The following is a 20,375-nucleotide window of genomic DNA, read 5'->3' as shown; positions in this document are numbered from 1 at the left end:
CAGCCAACAGTCTCATCAATTGATTAATATACTCTCCATCAATCTTAATAAAAAGCACATTGAATATTTGTACCAAAGTGCATTCCACATTTCATTTGTAAGTTATATGAACAGTTTGCAATATAAAATTCATCAGGAAATCACTATAAGCTCAATCATAATGCACAAACCCAACCTGGTGACAATGAAGGAAAAGAATTTCTCTAATACTAAAAACAAGGGGAGAATTTATTCCAGGGGACAGGCTCCTGTCAGTGGACCCAAAAGTTATTAAGATTCCCTAGCAGTTGGGGAAGAAAGGTGAAATGCAGGGCCATTCAATGACTGGATATCTTGCTCCTCCAAACTTCTAATGAGGCCACTGGTTCCTGCAGACATATCCCTCAGCATCGATCCTTCCACCTGTGTTCAGTGATAGAGGGATATGTGATCTCCATTGACCTGACTCAAGTCCTTTCACTGGCTGCTGATCCTGGAGTTAGAAGTGCCAACATACATCCCCCAACCTGTATGTTCAGACCATCCTATTATGACCCTCAGACTGCCCTATCAGTCTTTCTTCCTCTGCTCTACACCCTCGTGACCATAATATCTGACCACCCCTTTGATCTACTCTCAGCATTTTCATATTTTTCAATCTTGACATGACAGTATCATTGAGTAAAAAGTGAGGTCTGCAGATGCTGGAGATCAGAGCTGAAAATGTGTTGCTGGTTAAAGCACAGCAAGTCAGGCAGCATTCAAGGAACAGGAAATTCGACGTTTCGGGCCAGAGCCCTTCATCAGGAATGAGGAGAGTGTGCCAGGCAGGCTAAGATAAAAGGTAGGGAGGAGGGACTTGGGGGAGGGGCGATGGAGATGTGATAGGTGGAAGGAGGTCAAGGTGAGGGTGATAAGCCGGTGTGGGGTGGGGGCGGAGAGGTCAGGAAGAAGATTGCAGGTTAGGAGGGCGGTGCTGAGTTGAGGGAACCGACTGAGACAAGGTGGGGGGAAGGGAAATGAGGAAACTGGAGAAATCGGAGTTCATTCCTTGTGGTTGGAGGGTTCCCAGGCGGAAGATGAGGTGCTCTTCCTCCAACCGTCGTGTTGTTATGTTCTGCCGATGGAGGAGTCCAAGGACCTGCATGTCCTCGGTGGAGTGGGAGGGAGAGTTAAAGTGTTGAGCCACGGGGTGGTTGGGTTGGTTGGTCCGGGCGTCCCAGAGGTGTTCCCTGAAGCGTTCCGCAAGTAGGTGGCCCGTCTCCCCAATATAGAGGAGGCCACATTGGGTGCAGCGGATGCAATAGATGATGTGTGTGGAGGTGCAGGTGAATTTGTGGCGGATATGGAAGAATCCCTTGGGGCCTTGGAGAGAAGTAAGGGAGGAGGTGTGGGCGCAAGTTTTACATTTCCTGCGGTTGCAGGGGAAAGTGCCGGGAGTGAAGGTTGGATTAGTGGGGGGTGTGGACCTGATGAGGGAGTCACGAAGGGAGTGGTCTTTGCGGAATGCTGATGGGGAGGGGAGGGAAATATATCCCTGGTGGTGGGGTCCGTTTGGAAGTGGCGGAAATGACGGCGGATGATACGCTGTATACGGAGGTTGGTGGGGTGGTAGGTAAGAACCAGTGGGGTTCTGTCTTGATGGCGGTTGGAGGAGCGGGGCTCAAGGGCGGAGGAGCGGGAAGTGGAGGAGATGCGGTGGAGGGCATCGTCGATCACGTCTAGGGGGAATCGGCGGTCCTTGAAGAAGGAGGCCATTTGGGCTGTACGGTATTGGAACTGGTCCTCCTGGGAGCAGATGCGGCGGAGACGAAGGAATTGGGAATATGGGATGGCGTTTTTACAGGGGGCAGGGTGGGAGGAGGTGTAGTCCAGGTAGCTGTGGGAGTCAGTCGGTTTATAGTAGATGTCTGTGTTGAGTCGGTCGCCCGAGATAGAAATAGAAAGGTCTAGGAAGGGGAGGGAGGAGTCTGAGACAGTCCAGGTGAATTTGAGGTCGGGATGGAAGGTGTTGGTAAAGTTGATGAACTGTTCAACCTCCTCGTGGGAGCACGAGGCAGCGCCGATACAGTCATCGATGTAGCAGAGGAAAAGGTGGGGGGTGGTGCCAGTGTAGCTGCGGAAGATGGACTGTTCCACATATCCTACGAAGAGACAGGCATAGCTGGGGCCCATGTGGGTGCCCGTGGCAACTCCTTTAGTTTGGAGGAAGTGGGAGGATTGAAAAGAGAAGTTATTCAGGGTGAGGACCAGTTCAGTCAGTCGAAGGAGGATGTCAGTGGAAGGGTACTGGTTGGTGCGGCGGGGAAGGAAGAAGCGGAGGGCTTTGAGTCCTTCGTGATGAGGGATGGAGGTGTACAGGGACTGGATGTCCATCGTGAAGATAAGGCGTTGGGGACCGGGGAAGCGAAAATCATGGAGGAGGTGGAGGGCGTGGGTGGTGTCCCGAACGTAGGTGGGGAGTTCTTGGACTAAAGGGGACAGAACCGTGTCGAGGTATGCGCAGATGAGTTCGGTGGGTCAGGAGCAGGCTGAGACAATGGGTCGGCCGGGGCAGTCAGGTTTGTGGATTGTGGGAAGGAGGTAGGAGCGGGCGGTGCGGGGTTGTGGGACTATGAGGTTGGAGGCGGTAGATGGGAGATCCCCTGAGGTGATGAGGCTATGGATGGTCTGGGAGATGATGGTTTGGTGGTGGGAGGTGGGGTCATGGTCAAGGTGGCGATAAGAGGAGGCGTCCGCGAACTGGCGTTTGGCCTCAGCGGTATAAAGGTCGGTGCGCCAAACTACTACCGTGCCTCCCTTGTCTGCCGGTTTGATGGTGAGGTTGGGGTTGGAGCGGAGGGAGTGGAGGGCTGCACGTTCTGAGGGTGAGTGGTTGGAGTGGGGGAGAGGGGTGGACAGGTTGAGTCGGTTAATGTCGCGGCGGTAGTTGGCTATAAATAGATCGAGGGCAGGTAAGAGGCCAGCACGGGGTGTCCAGATGGATGGGGAGTGTTGGAGACTGGAGAAGGGGTCGTCAGGGGGTGGGCGGGAGTCTTGTTTGTAAAAGTAGGCAAGGAGGCGAAGGCAGCGGAAGAATTGTTCAATATCTCGCCGCGTGTTGAACTCATTGATCCGAGGGCGTAGGGGAATGAAGGTGAGGCCTCTGCTGAGGACTGATCTTTCATCCTCAGAGAGGGGGAGGTCTGGAGGGATGGTGAGGATCCGGCAAGGTTGGGAGCTAGGACCTGGTGTGGGACTGGAGCTGGGGGTGGGGGCGGGGTTAGGGGCGGGGACAGAGATCGACGTGGGGCGGGGTTAGACATGGTGACGAAGCTCGGTGTGGGGGCGGGGTTAAGCTTGGGGGCAGAGTATCATTGTCTGGGCCTGTACTTATTGCATATCCTTTAACTGCCCTTCAGAAGAGGGTAGTGAGTTTGTTTTGGAGCCACTACAGTTCACTTTCTGTAGGTAGACCCACAATGCTCTGTAGAATGGAGTTCCAGGATTCTGAGCCAGCAACACTGAAGGAATGGTGATATATTTCCAAATTAGGATGGTGGAGATTTGCAAGTGCTGGTGTTTCCAAGTATCTGTTGCCCTTGTTATTGATGGTAGTGGTTTTGTAGGGTTCTATCTGAGGAGCGTTGGTGAGTTTCTGCATAGCATCTTGTAGATGGAGTACATTGCTAATATAATTATCGCTGATGGAGGAAGTAGATATGATGCCAACCAAACAGATTACTTTGTCCTGGATGGCGTGGAGCTTCTTGAAGTGTCATTGGAGCTGCACTTATCTAGTTATGTGGTGACAATACAATCACATCCTTGACTTGGGCCTTTTAGATAGTTAACAGGTTGTTTTGGGGAGTCAGAAAGTGGACAGGAGTCAAGACATAACAACAGGCTGTTGACAGCGGGGGATCAGCGATCCCATTGAACTTCAAAGGGCTTTCATCCTGGAAAGGGTCAATGCTTGGCACTTATATACAGTGAATGCTGCCTGCCACTTGCCAGCCCAAACCTGGATACTGGCCCGGTCTGACTGCATTTGGGCAGGGACTGCTTCAGGATTGGAGGAGTTGCAAAAGGTGCTTAACATTGTGTAATTATTTCTTGGGACCAGTTTCAATATTCACCACAGCTAATATGTAAGATTTCTTGGACCTTCCTTCCATTAGTACCCGGTAAGTTAATCCCTTTTTAAATAATAACTTTCAGAAGATGCAAGCCAGTTCCATACTCCCTCTTATCTCTATGGTAACAGAAAACATCTGGGATATCTGATAAATATTTATATTAACTGTTAGTTTCAAAGCTAAGTCATTGCTGAGTTCAAACAGATTCTATTTTTGCTGACTTTATTAAATAAATAGAGGTAATCATGTAAACTGACTTTACTTAAAGTTGCCTGAATTTTTAACGTCCAAAGGCTGGGTTACCTTACATACGTAAAGTTTAGTTCCCCTAAACTGATAGGTATACATCCAAAGATTGAAAATCCTGAAAGTTAAAATGTTCACACCATGCTCCTTCAGATTTTGGTGCATAATGTTACATTTTGTCTATGGTTTGAAATAACTGAAAAATCTTCTTCTCATACCTCTTCAATTAACTCTACTTAATCAATAATGTCAATGGACGTGAAAGATGTCTTCCTTATGGGCTACTTCACCTAAGAAGACAGCTAGTATTTAGTTACGGATTTAAAATCTCAATGTGGAATTTCTAAAATCTGCATGAGCAGTGAAACCTTGAAGGAAAACAGAAAAGCATAACTGTAGTTGAGACAAAGTATATTAAAAGTGCAATATTGAAATATCTTTGACAAGGACGAATTGGGAAAAACAAATCTTAGCAATTTCAAATTTTGCCAACCTTTGACTGTCACTTTTGAAAGAGAATAATATAATTGAAAGCAACTCCACTCTTAAATAAATAATGTTCTGAAAATAAGTGTAATGATCAGAATACTCACTCTGTGCAGATTTTATTCTGTTTATAAAATTTGTGTCTTGCTGTGAACAACCTTGAGATGTATTTTGCCATTTCCATATCATCCTAAGGAAAAGTAAAAGAAAAATAACACTATATAATATCTAAAATAATGGATTTTGTACCAACATGATGAACAAGTTAGTAATTTTCCACCATATAATTTTTGTGCATACCTCACCACAATGCAGCAAGACAGAGTGGTATTGCACACTCTTAACATAACATCTCTCACCACTACACTGACAGTCCAGGAGAATTTACAGCCTACAACAAATTTCTCCCCACTCTCAGCAGGGTTTTTGGCCCAACCAACTTGCAAATTATGTGTATATCTTGTAATTAGTTGGGAATCTACCATTTCCATGCCTTCCCACTCATGTATCAGTGATGCCACATACATTTAGGGCAAGTTGAAATGCAAGGGGCTGTGGGAATCTTGTTAGCGGGCATGCCGGAAAGATTTGACATCAAAGCAGCCATGCCTCCCTCTCATCTTTATCTTCAACTGCACTAACACTCTCAGCAATTTATTCAGAACTAGGTTAGAATTTTAAATAAAATCCTTTTTGCACCTCTCGTCCTTTTTATTTTCCTTTTTTTACACAATGCAACTGATCTTCCTTGTCGTCAATGGCAAATTCTCCACTGATGGGCAGCAAACCTGCAAAGAATCTGCTCTGAATCCACCATCAGACCTGAGTGATCTACATTGAGATTTGACTCAGTAAAATGGGTTCGGATAATGAGTAAGTGTAAGCAACAAGCATTAGCTCTTGCATGAACCAATTCCGGCAGCTCATCCATCAGCCCCAGAATGAAATTTCAACCCCTTTTTAAACAAAACCAACCTGTTCCAGGATGTCATTATGAACCTCTAGAGCAGATGGGACTTGAAGCCAGACCTCCTTGCTCAGAGGTGGGACAACACCACTGTGTCACAAGAGCCCTAAAGCTGACTGCACCTGGTACCCACAGGCCATCTCCCAACAACGTACTAACCAGGTCTGAATCTGCTTAGCTTCTGGGATCAGAAGATATTGGATATTTTCAGACTAGTATGCCTCTTTGTGTCTTGTACCACACAGGCTCGCATTCTTAAACTTCTTAAATCAGCCCATAATATAATTCACATTATTTCACCTGCACATATACATACATATTTAGAGGAAAAATCACATTAACCTTTCTGGGCAAATTTAATTGGTCCAAGATTCCCATAAATGGCAGTAGAAAGTTTTAAGACCATAAGACATGGGAGTGGAAGTAAGGCCAATCGGCCACATCGAATCCACTCCGCCATTCAATCATGGCTGATGGGCATTTCAATGCCACTTACCCACACTCTCCCTGAATCCCTTTGTCAGATGTGTTTAAGAGGGATGCAGCATCAATAGATCCTTAGGCTCTTTATTTAATTAGTATTCAAGTATTAGTTTTATACTTAATTTGGTCAGCATTGCATGAGGTAATGAAAACCACACAAGGAACATTTTTATTTTAACATTTAAAGTCTGCAGACACCCAATATTAAACTCAAACTTTCTTTACTCGATGTGGAAGTCAAAACAACACTTTTTTAAACATCAGCAAATAATTATTCAATCAAAGCAAAATATTGTCAAAATTACTGGAATATAATCAGAATACCTGCCCAATGCAACAAGCAGCATAATCTAAACTTAAAATAAAAACTTGAACTATCAAGTCAGTCATTGTCGTGTGGAAGAGGTACAATCATTTTTTTTTATCAATAACTGCCAGTGATACAATGAAACCAAATATATTCTCAAATAACATTTTTAAACAATGATGGAACCCTCTTGAATCAGATATTGTTCTGAAAATTGAATTATCAGTTATGCAACCTGTTATTTTTCAGAAAAGAGTCATTGCACTCAAAATGTCAATTATTTCCCTCTCCACAAATACTGCCAGACCTGCTGAGCTTCTCCAGCATTTTGTTTTTTTTTAATTTTCTAGCTGTTTTTCTAAAATATTTTGTTATAAAAAAGAAAATTTAAAAACTTTTAATTGGAGATGGTAGAAGAGTTTTGGACTCCCCTACACTAAGAAATAAAATCGTCTTTTGCAATCTAGCCAGTTATCAAACTGACAAGGAGTAAATTTTATATTTTGTACTTATCTTACACAAGAAGAAAGGAGAAATGAAAAGCAACCATTTTAATTTTTAACAGTTACAACATCAGTCATGTTCCATTGCAATCTCTTTGTTACTAAGTATTTTATATTGAAGTGATTTGAATTGAATTGAATTTATTGTCATGTGTACCGAGTCACAGTGAAAAGCTTTGTCTTGCGAGCAATACAGGCAGACCACAGAGTTAAGTAGCATAGGTAAGTAAATAATAGGTAAACAGCGGCAAATACAAAAACACAGGTACAGGCGAACGTTAAGTTTATGAGCCCATTCAGTATTCTAACTACAGAAGGGTAGAAACTGTTTTGATACCGGTTGGAGTGTATGCTCAGGCTTCTGTACCTTCTCCTTGATGGTACAAGCTGTTGAAAAGCATTGCCAGGGTAGGATGGATCTTTGAAAATGGTGGCAGCCTCTCCTTGACAGATGGATTCTATAGATGGGAGGTTGGCCTTTGTGATTGTCCGTGCCAAGTTCACCACTCTCTGCAACTGTCTCCGATCTTGAATGGTACAGTTGCCATACCAGATAGTGATACACCCAGATAGAATGCTCTTGATGGCGCACCTTTTAAAGTTGACAAGAGTATTCGCTGTCATGCCAAATTTCCTCAGCTGTCTGAGGAAGAAGAGACATTGTTGAGCCTTTGTAACCAGTGCAACCACATGAAGATTCCAAGAAAGCTTGTTGTGGATGACCACTCCCAGGAGCTTGACACTCTCCATTCATTCCACCTCTGTGCTGTTAAATGTGTAGGGGGAAAATGAGTAACATCCCACTGAAAGTCCCACTTGGTTTTGCCAGCATTGACAGCTAGTTTGTTCTCAGTGCACCATTTTTCCAAGTCTTCCATATCCCTTCTGTAGTCTGTTTCATCGCCATCTGAGATTTGACCGACTATAGTGGTGTCAGCAGCGAACATGTAAATGGCATTAGTCTGATGTTTGGCGACGCAGTCATGGGTATACAGCAATTACAATAGGGGACTGAGTATGCACCCCTGAAGGGCTCCAGCGTTGAGTGTTTGTGAGGATGAACTATTGTCCCCAATCTTCACTGATTGTGGCCTGGGGGTCAGGAAACTGAGGATCCATTTGCATAGAGTGGGGTTTATTATTCTATATCATATTTTCAAGTCATCAGCTCTTCTCAAGATATTTTATGTTTTGTCTGGTATGTTGCTAAAAGTAATGCAGCATTGCCAGATCAGAGTTATTCTGCAAGCTCCATATTGGGAAGGGTAAATGACGCTGCTAGACCTCCACATAAATATAGCTGGCTTTGCTTTGATACAGCCTACAGTTCAAATTGCTGCTATTTTAGTGCCAACATTATTTAATATAAATTGGTGAAAACAATGCTGAATGGAGCATCTAGTTAACTGTGCTGTATAAATTATCTCCAAGAGTACTCAGTGTTTAATAAAGAACTGTATCTTACTCCTTTTGAACAAATTCAGATGTTCTGGCCACAATCGCTTTCTGTGGCAAAGAATTCTACAGCTCACCACTCTTTGGATAAAGATATTTTTCCTCATCTCAGTGCTACATAGGCTACCCTATATCCTTATACACTGAGCCCTTATTCTGGACTCCCCAGTCATTTACAAGATGCTTCCTGCATTTACCTTGTCTTGCTAGACCTTTATAGGTTTCTATGTGACACCCCTCGTTCTTGTGAACTGCAGGAAAATGATCCTAACCAATCAAATCTCTCTTCATACTTCAACTCTGCCATCCCTAGAATCAGTCTGCTATGCAGTCTGTCCATAACCTGAATGTCCTTTCTCAGCTACGAAGACTAAAACTGCACAGGTGTGGTCTCACCAAGGCCATGTACAACTGCAGCAAGAATTCCCTGCCCGTGTATTCGAATCCTCTTGCTACGAAGGCTAACATACCATTTGTTATCTTCACTGTGTGCTGCACCTGCATGCTTGCTTTCAGTGGTGGGTGTACAAGGATATTCAGGTCTCATTGCACCTCTCTGTTTCCCAAACTATTGTCGCTTAGATAATAATCAGGCTTCCTATTTTTGCTACCAAAGTAGATAACTTCACAATTATCCATATTATGCTTCATTTGCCATGTATTTGTTCATTCATTCCACTTATCCAAGTGACACTGAATCAGACAAAAAAAATTGAAAGAACCGTGGACGCTGGAAATCTAAAACAAAATCTCAACAGGTCTAGCAGCTTCTCTGGAGAGAAATCAGAGTTAATGCTTTGGGTCCAGCGACCCTGCTTCAGAACTTCTGCCAGACCTGCTGAGATTTTCCAGCAATTTCCTTTAAGATTCACACTGAAGCATCTCTGCATCCTCCTCAGTTTAACCTCTCACCCAACTTGGTCTTCTGCAAACTTGGATATGTTACATTTAGTTCCTTCATCTAAATCATTAATATATGTTGTGAAGCACTGATCCCTGTAGTACTCCATTATGCCTGTCACACGGTAAAATGAATAACTGTTGTAGTTCCTCCATGCACTCTTTAAATATTTGTCATTGCCTACTACCCTCATCCCTTTAAGTAATGTTCTCAAATTTATCATAGCCAGCTCCTTGATTAGGATTCAGAACCCTACTCTCAGAATGAACTAAATCACTCTCCATTTTAAGGAAAACCTCTATCATAATAATTCAACCTTCCAGTGTTTTGCACAGCTAGACTGCCAAATATTCCTTTCTGATTACACAATAACCAATCTAAGATGGCCTGTTCTCCAGTTGGTTCCTCATCATATTGATCCAGAAAACTATTGCGCACACACTCCAAGAATACCTCCCCTTTAGTTTGCTATGCCCAGTCGATGTGCAGATGAAAGTTGCCCATAATTACAGCCATAACCCTGTTGCTTGCATCTCTAATTCTCAGATTACTGCGTTTCCTAACATTACCACTACAATTTGATGGACTATATATAACCCTTATTATTTTTTCCAACGTTTGGTATATCTAAGCTCTGCTAATCTACAGATGCCACTTCACTGCAGGTAAGCTCCTTCCTCACTATTGTGTTAAATCCCTCTTTAACTAGCAATGCTACCTCACCTCCTTTTCATCTGTCCTTCCTAAAACTGAATACCCTGGATATTCTGTGTGTGCCATCTCACCTGTATCATACTTGTTTATATCTATTTGTGTAAATAATTAATCTGCTTTATTGCAAGTGTTCTGTGCATTAAGGCACAAGGCCTGAATGCTCATACTTTTAATATTCTTAATCTCATTCACATTTCACATGGTAGTTATTTGATTCTTGCCCTTGAATTGACTTTCCTTATTTCCCCATTCATTCTTTGTTTTTGCTTTTGTTTTCCTGTCTTCCGACTCCTTGTATAAGTTCCCATCTCCTCGCCATTTTAGTTTAAATCCTCCCTGATCGCACTAGCAAATACTCACCCAAACATCAATTCTAGTTCTGCCCAGGTGCAACCCATTCAGTTTGTACTAGTCCCAACCACCCTAGAACTCTGTGGGAAGCTAGGAAAGTGATTGCTGGGCCTCTTGCTGGGATATTTGTATCATAGATAGTCACAGGTGAGGAACCAGAAAACTGGAGGTTGGCTACCATGGTGACTCTGTTTAAGAAAAGTGGTAAGGACAAGCCAGGGAACTATAGACTAGTGAGCCTGACATCGGTGGTGTTCAACTTGTTGGAGGGAATCCTGAGGAACAGGATGTAGTTGTGTTTGGAAAGGCAAGGACTGATTAGGGATAGTCAACATGGCTGTGTGTGTGGAAAATCATGTCTCACAAACTTGATTGAGTTTTTTTGAAGAAGTAACAAAGAGGATTGATGAGGGCATAGCAGTAGATGTGATCTATATGGGCTTCAGTAAGGCGTTTGACAAGGTTCGTCATGGGAGATTGGATAGCAAGGTTAGATCTCATGGAATACAGGGAGAACTGTATTTGGATACAGAACTGGCTCAAAGAAGACATAGGGTGGTGGTGGAAGGTTGTTTTACAGACTGGAGGCCTGTGACCACTGGAGTGCCGTAAGGACCTGTGCTAGGTCCACTACTTTTTGTCATTGATATAGATGATTTGAATGTGGGCTTAAGAGGTATAGTTAGTAAGCTTGCAGATGACACCAAAATTGGAGGTTAGTGGACAGCAAAGAAGATTACCTTAGATTACAGCAGGACCTTGATCAGTTGTGCCAATGGGCTGAGAAGTAGCAGATGGAGTTTAATTTAGATAAATGTGAGGTGCTGCATTTTTGGAAAACAAACCTGAGTGGGACTTATACACTTAATGGTAAGGTCCTAGGGAATGTTCTTGAACAAAGGGATCTTGGAGTGGAGGTTCATAGCTCCTTGAAAGTGGAGTTGCAGGTAGATAGGATAGTGAAGAAAGTGTTTGGTTTGCTTTCCTTTATTGGTCAGAGTATTGAGTACAGGAGTTGGGAGGTCATGTTGTGGCTGTAAAGGACATTGGTTAGACCACTTTTGGAATATTACGTGCAATTCTGGTCTCCTTCCTATCGGAAAGATGTTGTCAAACTTGAAAAGGTTCAAAAATGATTTACAAGGATGTTGCCAGGGTTGGAGGATTTGGGCTATAGGGAGAGGCTGAATCAGCTAGGGCTGTTTTCCCTGGGGCGTCGGAGGCTGAGGGGTGATCTTATAGAGGTTTATAAAATCGTGAGGAGTATGGATAGGGTAAATAGACAAGGTCTTTTCCCCGGGTTGGGGGGGGGGTCCAGAACTAGAGGGCATAGGTTTAGGGTAAGAGGGGAAAGGTATAAAAGAGACCGATGGGGCAACTTTCTCACGCAGAGGATGGTGCATGTGTAGAATGGGCTGCCAGAGGAAGTGGTAGAGGCATCTGGATGGGTATATGAATAGGAAGGGTTTGAAGGGATATGAGCTGGGTGCTGGCAGGTGGGACTAGATTGGGTTGAGATAGCTGGTCGGCATGGACGAGTTGAGATGTTCTGTGCTGTACATCTCTATGACTCTAATTGGCCCCAACGTCCCAAGAGATTGAGTGTTACAGGCATTCATTCCTCTCTAGTTGTAAATCTGTTATTTTTATTTTGCATGCCATTGTGAAAGTAACACTCTGTAGAGCTGCCTCCCACTCACTTAGTTGAATTACTGTGAAGGGAACTGTAAGTGGACCAACAGGAAGCAAGTATGGGTTTGAAGGAAAATATGTAAAAACATAGTGTACTGAAAACAAAAATGGACAATATTGTTAAGTTAATAGGTTCAACAACCTTTTCTTGTTCCTCTTTTTGTGACATTACAAATAAGAAACGAACTTAAAATACAGCTAATGTTTTCACTTTCTGCTGTGTCTATGACTTCAATAAATACCTTCCTGTGAAACAACCACTTGTTCTGTCCAAATACAATAAAGCACTAATATTGGCAAGCCATTCTTTTAGCCAGTACAGTGCAATAAATGTTCAGCTGCTCTCCTCAGGTAGACTTTCAGCAAAAAATTAATAGATTTACAATCCCTTGATTTATAAAACAAATTGGCATATTCAGCAATATACAGTAAACAGTTAATTAATATATATAATGTTCACATGCATTCGAAAAGAATTGTGACATGGTTTTATCACACTAACAAAAAGTTTGTACAGTTATTTCAGGAAAACTTTCTTAAAACAAAGCAGTGAATGACAAAAATAAAAGCAAAATGAGAACTTATTTAAAAACTTGCAGACAAATGGAATTTGAAACAGCAAAACAAGTAGCTATATACTGACTTGGACATGAAGAACTATTTGACTCCTGTGTATCCTATAGCCACTAATGTGCTGTTTTCACCATATACGTTTAATACAAATGACCTGCAGGAAGCACCAATTCTAGTGGTGGGTTTCCTGCAAGTTTAAAGTACAGTTACATTTGTTGACTGCAGTTGGATTGCACATCAATTTGCATTGTTTCTGCGTTGAGGCTTCTGTTTACACTCACAAGAAAATCTAACTAAATCAGGCATTAGGGCATTCGCCATTGAAAGGTATAGAATCAGAAATGCACCTCCTGACAAGAAATGAAGATTTTCAAATATTTCTGTTCAAGCTGAAAAAACAAAGACTCAGAGCTTTTATGTAGAATTCCAGATATGTACAGGAAATTGCTCTATTAAGAAAAGAATACAAAAAAACAATTTAATGAAGATGTGAAACACCAAAAGTGGCGAATGATTAGTTGTCAGGAAGGGAAACCGAAAGCCAGACATTCTGCTTAAGACTGGGAAAGTCATCACACAGCACACTGTAGAGTGAAGCTACTTAGTCAACTGCACCTGTGTCAGCTTTTAGGGAGGGCTATCTGATTAGTCCCAATACTCTCCTCTTCTCCCACAGACTTGTGATCTTTCCCCGTCAAGTACATTATGAATGAGCTTTCACCAGCCTTTTGGGCAAAGCATTCCAAATAATGACATCGCATGGTGCAAAAAAAATTCTTCATCTTGCTACTAATCTTTTCATCAAATATTTTAAGTTTGTTCTTCTGACACTGGAAACAGTTTTTCTTCATTTACTTCATTCAGCAAAACCCTTCAAGATTTTGAAGACTACCATTAAATGTCTCCTTAATGTTCTGCACTTTGAGAGAAACAATTTATCTGGATTCCATATATCGCTGATATCATTTAAATATCTCCTCTGTCAAGTTCTTGACATCCTTCCTGAAGTGTTGTAGAACTGGATGCAATACTTCAGCTGGTGTCTAACTAGTGATAAATAAAAAGCTTTATGTTGCCACCCTTCTGACTATACCTTATGGTAGTTTATTCAGCCTATCTGCCTGAACATATGCAATCATCATGGAATTCCTACTTTGGACTTCATAATGGACCCTTTCTAATACTTCAAAGAAAACAATCAAGTTAGACAAATATGATTTGCTAAATTTGGTTGTCATTTATTAATCAAATCTTTTCAAGCAATAATTAATTTTGTTCTTGATTATTTTAACATTTTTCTCACAACCAACATCAAGCTGAGTGGCTTTTTAGTTGTTAGGTTCATTCCTCTCCTCATTATTTAACAGGGTGTAAATTTGCAGGAATTGCTTCATATATGCTAATAAGCATTGCTCTTTCCATCCTCACTTCCTTCATCTACTTAGAACAATTGTCATCTGGAATGGGTGACATTTCTCCTGGTCAGCTGTTAAATATCTTTATTTATGTTTAACCAATATAAACTTCCCAGTACTATCTCCTCAACTGTGATATTGATAACATCCTCCTCTTTACTGGCAACAGGTGAATAAGACTTCTTAAATACTCTCATAAAGAGGGCATGGGTGATTCTGAATTGTACAGTCTAACTGGATAGCAATATTTGCAACTGGGTCTTGAAGGGAGGGTGATGAGGCCAGAAAAGATAAATCAGATTTTCTGAAGCAATCTTTTATCATTGATTAAGTTCAATGAATTCGGAAGGAGATGCTGTCTTCGACTTAGAAGAAGGAGAAGTTTGAAGAATGAAGTTAAAAATCACACAGGTTGATGATCACCTGATGAAGGAGCAGCGGTCCAAAAGCTAGTGCTTCCAATTAAACCTGTTGGACTATAACCTGGTGTTGTGTGATTTTTAACTTTGTACACCCCAGTCCAACACCGGCATCTCCAAATTTGAAGATGTGTGTAAATGACTTAGATTAAGCTTAAATTTGTTTAATTCAAATTAATAATGGATGTGATAGCTTCTGTTGATATCTGGAAGAGTGCAATTCACAAGGCAGTTCAATATCTGGAAACCATAATTCAACAGGCATTCAATTGATGCATTTAGGAAAATGTGAAAAAAACACTGCAGCATGAGTATTAAGAAGACATTTGCTAGACATTAGAGTAAGACGATCACACAAGATTCACAAAGAAGGAACTTTACAGACAACTTGCTAAATAAATGCCAGAGGTCAACTCCAAAGTATCTATGAGAATAACAATGATTTTTAAATAACTATTAAATTACTATAAACTCAAAGAAGTTTGTAAAGCAAACCACTATAGCTCCAGGTACATACTGTGTAAAATGGAACTGTTTCTTCTTTGTTCGTTAGCTCCACATTAATTGAAGACCTATTGTGTGTAATATTTCCAATTTCATTCCATCTGTAGGTTAAAAGACATTTTGCATTATCGATCAGGTTTCAGTTTTATTCTTTTGTATCAGAGTTTGTCAACCCTGGTTAGCGCTAAATATTTCGGGTGAAAATCCACATATACTCCTCAGACAAATTCATTGGGTGATTCACTGAAATGAGGTGGAGGAGTCCATTCTGGGGCAAGGAAAATCTGAAACCTATCAATTAATGTAAAGTTAATTGTTTGGGCACATGAGGGGATACAGAGGAAAATTATACAAAAAGTAAGACTCAATTTAAACTGTTCTTGCACATACTTTTCAGTTCTTGCACGTATTTCAGTTCTTAGGAGGAACTAATGATAAATTCCTCAGGATTAAGGAGCCGCATTGTGCATGAATATCAAAAACTGCCTCAAAAATGTATTTGGGGAAAAGGAAACAGGAGGCTATTTCCCATAGCTTTAAATCTCAGAAGTTTATTGCATTTGGTCCCATACAACTTATTTGTTTACCTGTAAGTTATAGTTGGCCGGCTATTCCTGTGCTTTACGAATATTCCCATAAAAGAAATACCAATAACAGTGTCGTTCCCAAGGTTATCCTGTTCAAGGGAAACAAATGCTCATTTACAAGGTGAAACGTACATTACACCCCGCACTCATACAAGTACTACCAAGTTACTTTAGACGTCTCCAAGCAAGGCTCCTATTAAGTGTCTTTAACCATAATTTGTTCCCTAATTTGTATATGAGCAATTTATGTCTACTTCAGATACCTTCATGGGTATAATGTTCCCAAGAAACCGGAGTGTCTAAAATTTAGGAGTGGGTCCACATTAGCTAATGGCAATGTGACTTTTCAACCTAGTATTCCAACATTGCAGTTTTGCCTTTGACATGTGCTCTTACATGTACATTTCCAATCTTCCTAAAGGTGGACTGAAAAGAACAGATATTACAATGAAATCACATGCCAATGTTTTAAGCTGTTTTCTGTTACAGTAGGGATGTGGAATGTTCGAGAGGGGTTTCAAGCTAATTGGAGTAGATATCCCCAGGGAATACAGGCCTGGACTTCAAAAGAAAGCAGAGGAGCCCTCCTATTCCTTCTGGCCTTGCAAAGGAAAGTCGTCTTCTTATTAGTACATACTACTGAGGGCTTTATTCCTTCCCCATCAGTTTGTCTTGGCTGATTGCTCATGCTGAAACCAATCAAAACACATCAGAGTCTCATGTATGTCAGAGAACCCCACAATTTATACTTATTAATTACATTCTCACTGCATCTGTTCTTTAGGTGGAGCAGTCAGTCAGTGTTTTATCCATTAGCACTCAAAACTGGTCACTGGAATTGGCAAAGATGCCAGATTGGAGAGGGTCCTCTCTTCTGACTTCTAAGCAATGGCTTCCAATTTGTGAAAAGACTCATGAGAGGTTTCATGATTCTTCAGCTCAAATGGCCATGCTAGCCAATACAGTACCAGAGTGAGGATGGGATAATATCTCTTCTGGGAAGATTTGGAGGCTCTTAATCCAACTTGCAACAGCTTTGTTCATCCCTGCCATCCAGGTACTAGCCAAGAGCATAAGATTATATCTTAGTAGGAAAATTATATCAAAAGTGATTGGAACATAATTTTGACTGCATTAAAGCATTTAGACATTGTTCTTTTAGGCTTTGAATGTTGCTTGAGGGCTGTATGATATATGGCTGACAAAGAACATTCTGTGGATGATGGTATTTTACTGGTGAGAAGAGGAAATGTGGGCAATACTAAAGGAAATGGATAGATTTGGTCGTTGAATTAAAAGGCTCCTGTAAGGAAATGGATAAGGAAGACCTCTGCTTGTATCCTTCAGTGTCCCGAGACCATGAATGTAAGCTCTAGTTCAGTGTTAACAGTCAAGCTTCCCTCAATTGCTCTGGCATCCTTCTCTTCAAAGCAGTAAATGTCATACAGAATTTCCACTAGAAAACACACTACACCCTGACCATTGAGAGGAGCCACTATCACAGAAAATGGGAGAAGGACCAGGGAGAAAGGAAGGAATGAAAAGACAAAAAAAAAAGAAATAAAATAACCTAAAAGCTATTCCCCACTGTCCCCGGTTCTTAATATTAGCTCCTACTTTCCTCTAGCACCAAGCTAACCCGGATATCTATTGTTTATCCTTTGATTATAATGGAACTTAATTGAGGCAGGAATGACAGCATAAGTTTAGCATATTGCTACACCCTCATTGTCTCAAATATGCCATTCATTTCAGGAATGAAGATTCCATTGTTCAAAGGAAATTATGACAGAAAATGTGTCCGGCTGTAAACTCTGTTCAAACTGTAATAATGGGGATCTGGTAGAGTAGGCTATTGCATGTACTCACAATCAGTCTAATAAACAAGAGCAAGTTTTGAAATTGTAGAGATTATTTTCATTTTCTAAAAAGCACTTATTAGAAAGAGTGGACACGAAAAGAGTGGAAATGAACCAATCAAAATTTTCAAATGTTAATTGCCACAAGATAAATCCTTCAGTTGGCTTTCTTGGACAAAGTCCTTAAATGCTTGCTTATGATTTTTCAGCTTTGTGATTGATTTAAACAAACTGAGCTGATGAACATTTCATTATTTGACTTTTGTTTCTGTCAACCCCCTTAAAGAACAAGCTGTCGGTAGGTTGGTGTGGGTTGCGTCTACACAAATGATGGATTACTGTAATTCCTACACCTCAAAAATGCTACAGTCAATCACAGATATTTTATAAGGGAGATGTGAAAATTATGTCCCATTACAAACATAAACTCACTCGGTTTCAGGGTTTGATGAGGACTCTATCTCCCATTAGGCCCCAGGAGTCCTGCACAGGCTTGCACAGAGTGAGACAGACACCATGCTTTGCCAAGCTTTCCTTTTAAACATTTAAAAGGGCTCAGCCATCTTGGTCATCCAGCATTACCTGCCAGTTTGTACAGCAGGGAGACCACTGGACTGGGAATGGCACAGAAAACATATTGCAGGTTCCAGGGCAGCCATAAACTGTAAGTTGGCAGGGTTGGGAGTTAGGCAGTCGATCGCACAAAGGATGGGCTCCAATCCAAACAACGTGCTGCCAGAGTAGGCTCCAAACAGTTGGAACTTTGAATACTACTGGGAGACATTGAGGCTTGAAAGTAGCTTTGATATAACTCAACAAGACTGGAGCTCAGAGAAACTCAGGACCAATACTAGCATGGTAAAGCTTGCTGGCTATGAACAAGCTGGAACTGTGCCTGTCAGTAGATGCTGTGAGAACAGTTTTCTGAATTGAGGCAGGTACAGTGCCAAAAGGAGTATGAACACCAGGAGGGGAGCAGTTTGTGTGGCAGTCTGTAACTGAGCTGCTATTGAGAGAGTTATGAAGCTACATCTTTGAAAAGAAGAATCAGAGCACTTTGCAAAGTTTTCATGTGATTTTATGACCTGCAGTGACATTACCATCTGGGGAGTTGCTGAGAAATCTGTGGGAAATGTCTTGATCACATTTGCCATTTGATGTGCTCTGAGTGGTGTTTGACCAGTTTGCCATTGCACATATTTACATAATGCTAATTCTGTTCGTTAGAGCATAAAAATATATATTATAGATTTGTTGACTGTTCGATCTTCAAACAGTTAATTTAAAGTGGGTTATTTTTCAATTCTGTAGAATCTGTGGCTTTATTTCCTTACTGTCCTAGGAAGTACCTGGGTCTTGCACATTGTCTATTTTAAAAATAAAGTTACTGTTCCCTGTCAGACCATAGCATAAATTTGCCAGTCTGGTCTAGAATCAAAATACACCTTTGCAACATTGAAGTTACTTGCATCACAGTGCATCAATGTCACTTTTATAAAATAAAGAAACCCTTGCTAATGTACATTTAAATTCCATTTTCTCTTTAAAACTTATGTTCAATTGCATCAATCCAATTTGGAAAGAAGTTAAGGCATGTTCAGAACCAAACTAAAAATACAGTAAATACATAAAATATCCGAGAAGTTATCTTTCCAAATCGATGTGATAATTTTGATATACCTTAGCAGGGAAACTTTCTTGACCAAAGCCTTCAAGCTGTTCCACTTCCTTTATATATAGCAACTCGGCTTCTGCAGCTGGCATTCCACTGGGAAGAGAGAAAAATTTAATTCAATGCACCCATACTCCTTCAAAGATAACACCTTCCCTGTCCAAATACAGCTCTAGCTGCATTGATCAAGTATGGACTTCGGACAATCGCAAATAATGCATTTGAACCGTCTCAAAATCAGCTTGGAGAAGCTCAAATACGCCAGGCATATGGCAAACCATGGCGAGTGTCATTTCCACGATTTGAATCTAAGACAACATGGACAAAGGATTGTAAGGAAGGTGCCGATCTGTAGTCCTTCTAAGACATGAAGAAAAGAGAAAAGCAGGAAAGACAAAAATTAAGTCAAGTTTTAAAAATTAACCTTTCACAAGCCAGTTTAATAGAACAAATATCATGAATATTTGGGTATTGATACAGAAATAGCAAACTTGCTTTTACTTAGCATGACTTTTAGGATTGCTTCAAATCCAATGCATTGTTTTGAATTATAGTTACAATGGTTGTGTGGGTCAATTTGACACAGCAAAGCTCCATTAACAGCAGGTGAGATGGGATGACCTTTATCTTTGGTGGTTTTGAATGAGGGGACAGTGCTAGGTAAAGTTTCAGAAAATTGTAAGGGCAGAATTCAATCGGGGTCCAAGTGATTTGTGCTATGGCAAGATGCAGGGAAGAGTAAGGGGTCCACCTTGACACAGAGGTCAGCTTCCTATATCTTTTCGGCTTTTCGCGAGGGGCTTGGTGAGATTCTCGCTTGGCAGCAGTGAAATGCTAACTGGTGCTCATTATTGCTCGCTAAATGTCTTGTTAACTGCCCAACTCACCTCAGCAATTTTCGGCCTCCAGTTTAGCAAACTTGCCAGACAAGCTAGTCACCAGGATAATTCGATCAGGAAACCAGAGGCAAGCAGCTGGCAAATCCAGCTTGCCATTTGCTTCAAGTGACCTCCATGGTGGAAACTAGACACCAACACCTCAGAGCATGCTACAAGCTACCAACCACTTGCACCCCATTTCCACAGACATTGGCAACTGACATATGTCAACCTCTATAAACCTTCACTGCAGTTCTTTGATCCAC

At 41.4% G+C, this 20,375-nt stretch overlaps 1 protein-coding gene across 3 annotated transcripts in view; it reads right to left on the bottom strand.

Moving 5' to 3' along the window:
- The window catches only part of LOC132819751 (tyrosine-protein phosphatase non-receptor type 14-like), a 267,055-nt gene that overhangs the window by 40,123 nt on the left and 206,557 nt on the right, over positions 1-20,375 (bottom strand). For all 3 annotated transcript variants that reach the window (XM_060831470.1, XM_060831471.1, XM_060831472.1), the window contains exons 7-10: positions 19,240-19,327; positions 15,701-15,789; positions 15,127-15,214; positions 4,937-5,019 (exon numbers count right to left, since the gene is read on the bottom strand). In XM_060831470.1, the coding sequence (XP_060687453.1) occupies positions 4,937-5,019; positions 15,127-15,214; positions 15,701-15,789; positions 19,240-19,327 (348 nt within the window). The remainder of the gene's footprint in view (positions 1-4,936; positions 5,020-15,126; positions 15,215-15,700; positions 15,790-19,239; positions 19,328-20,375) is intronic.

The sequence above is a fragment of the Hemiscyllium ocellatum genome, chromosome 10 (assembly GCF_020745735.1).
Source record: "Hemiscyllium ocellatum isolate sHemOce1 chromosome 10, sHemOce1.pat.X.cur, whole genome shotgun sequence".
Lineage (NCBI taxonomy): Eukaryota > Metazoa > Chordata > Chondrichthyes > Orectolobiformes > Hemiscylliidae > Hemiscyllium > Hemiscyllium ocellatum.
This window is presented reverse-complemented; position numbering and strand designations above follow the sequence as displayed.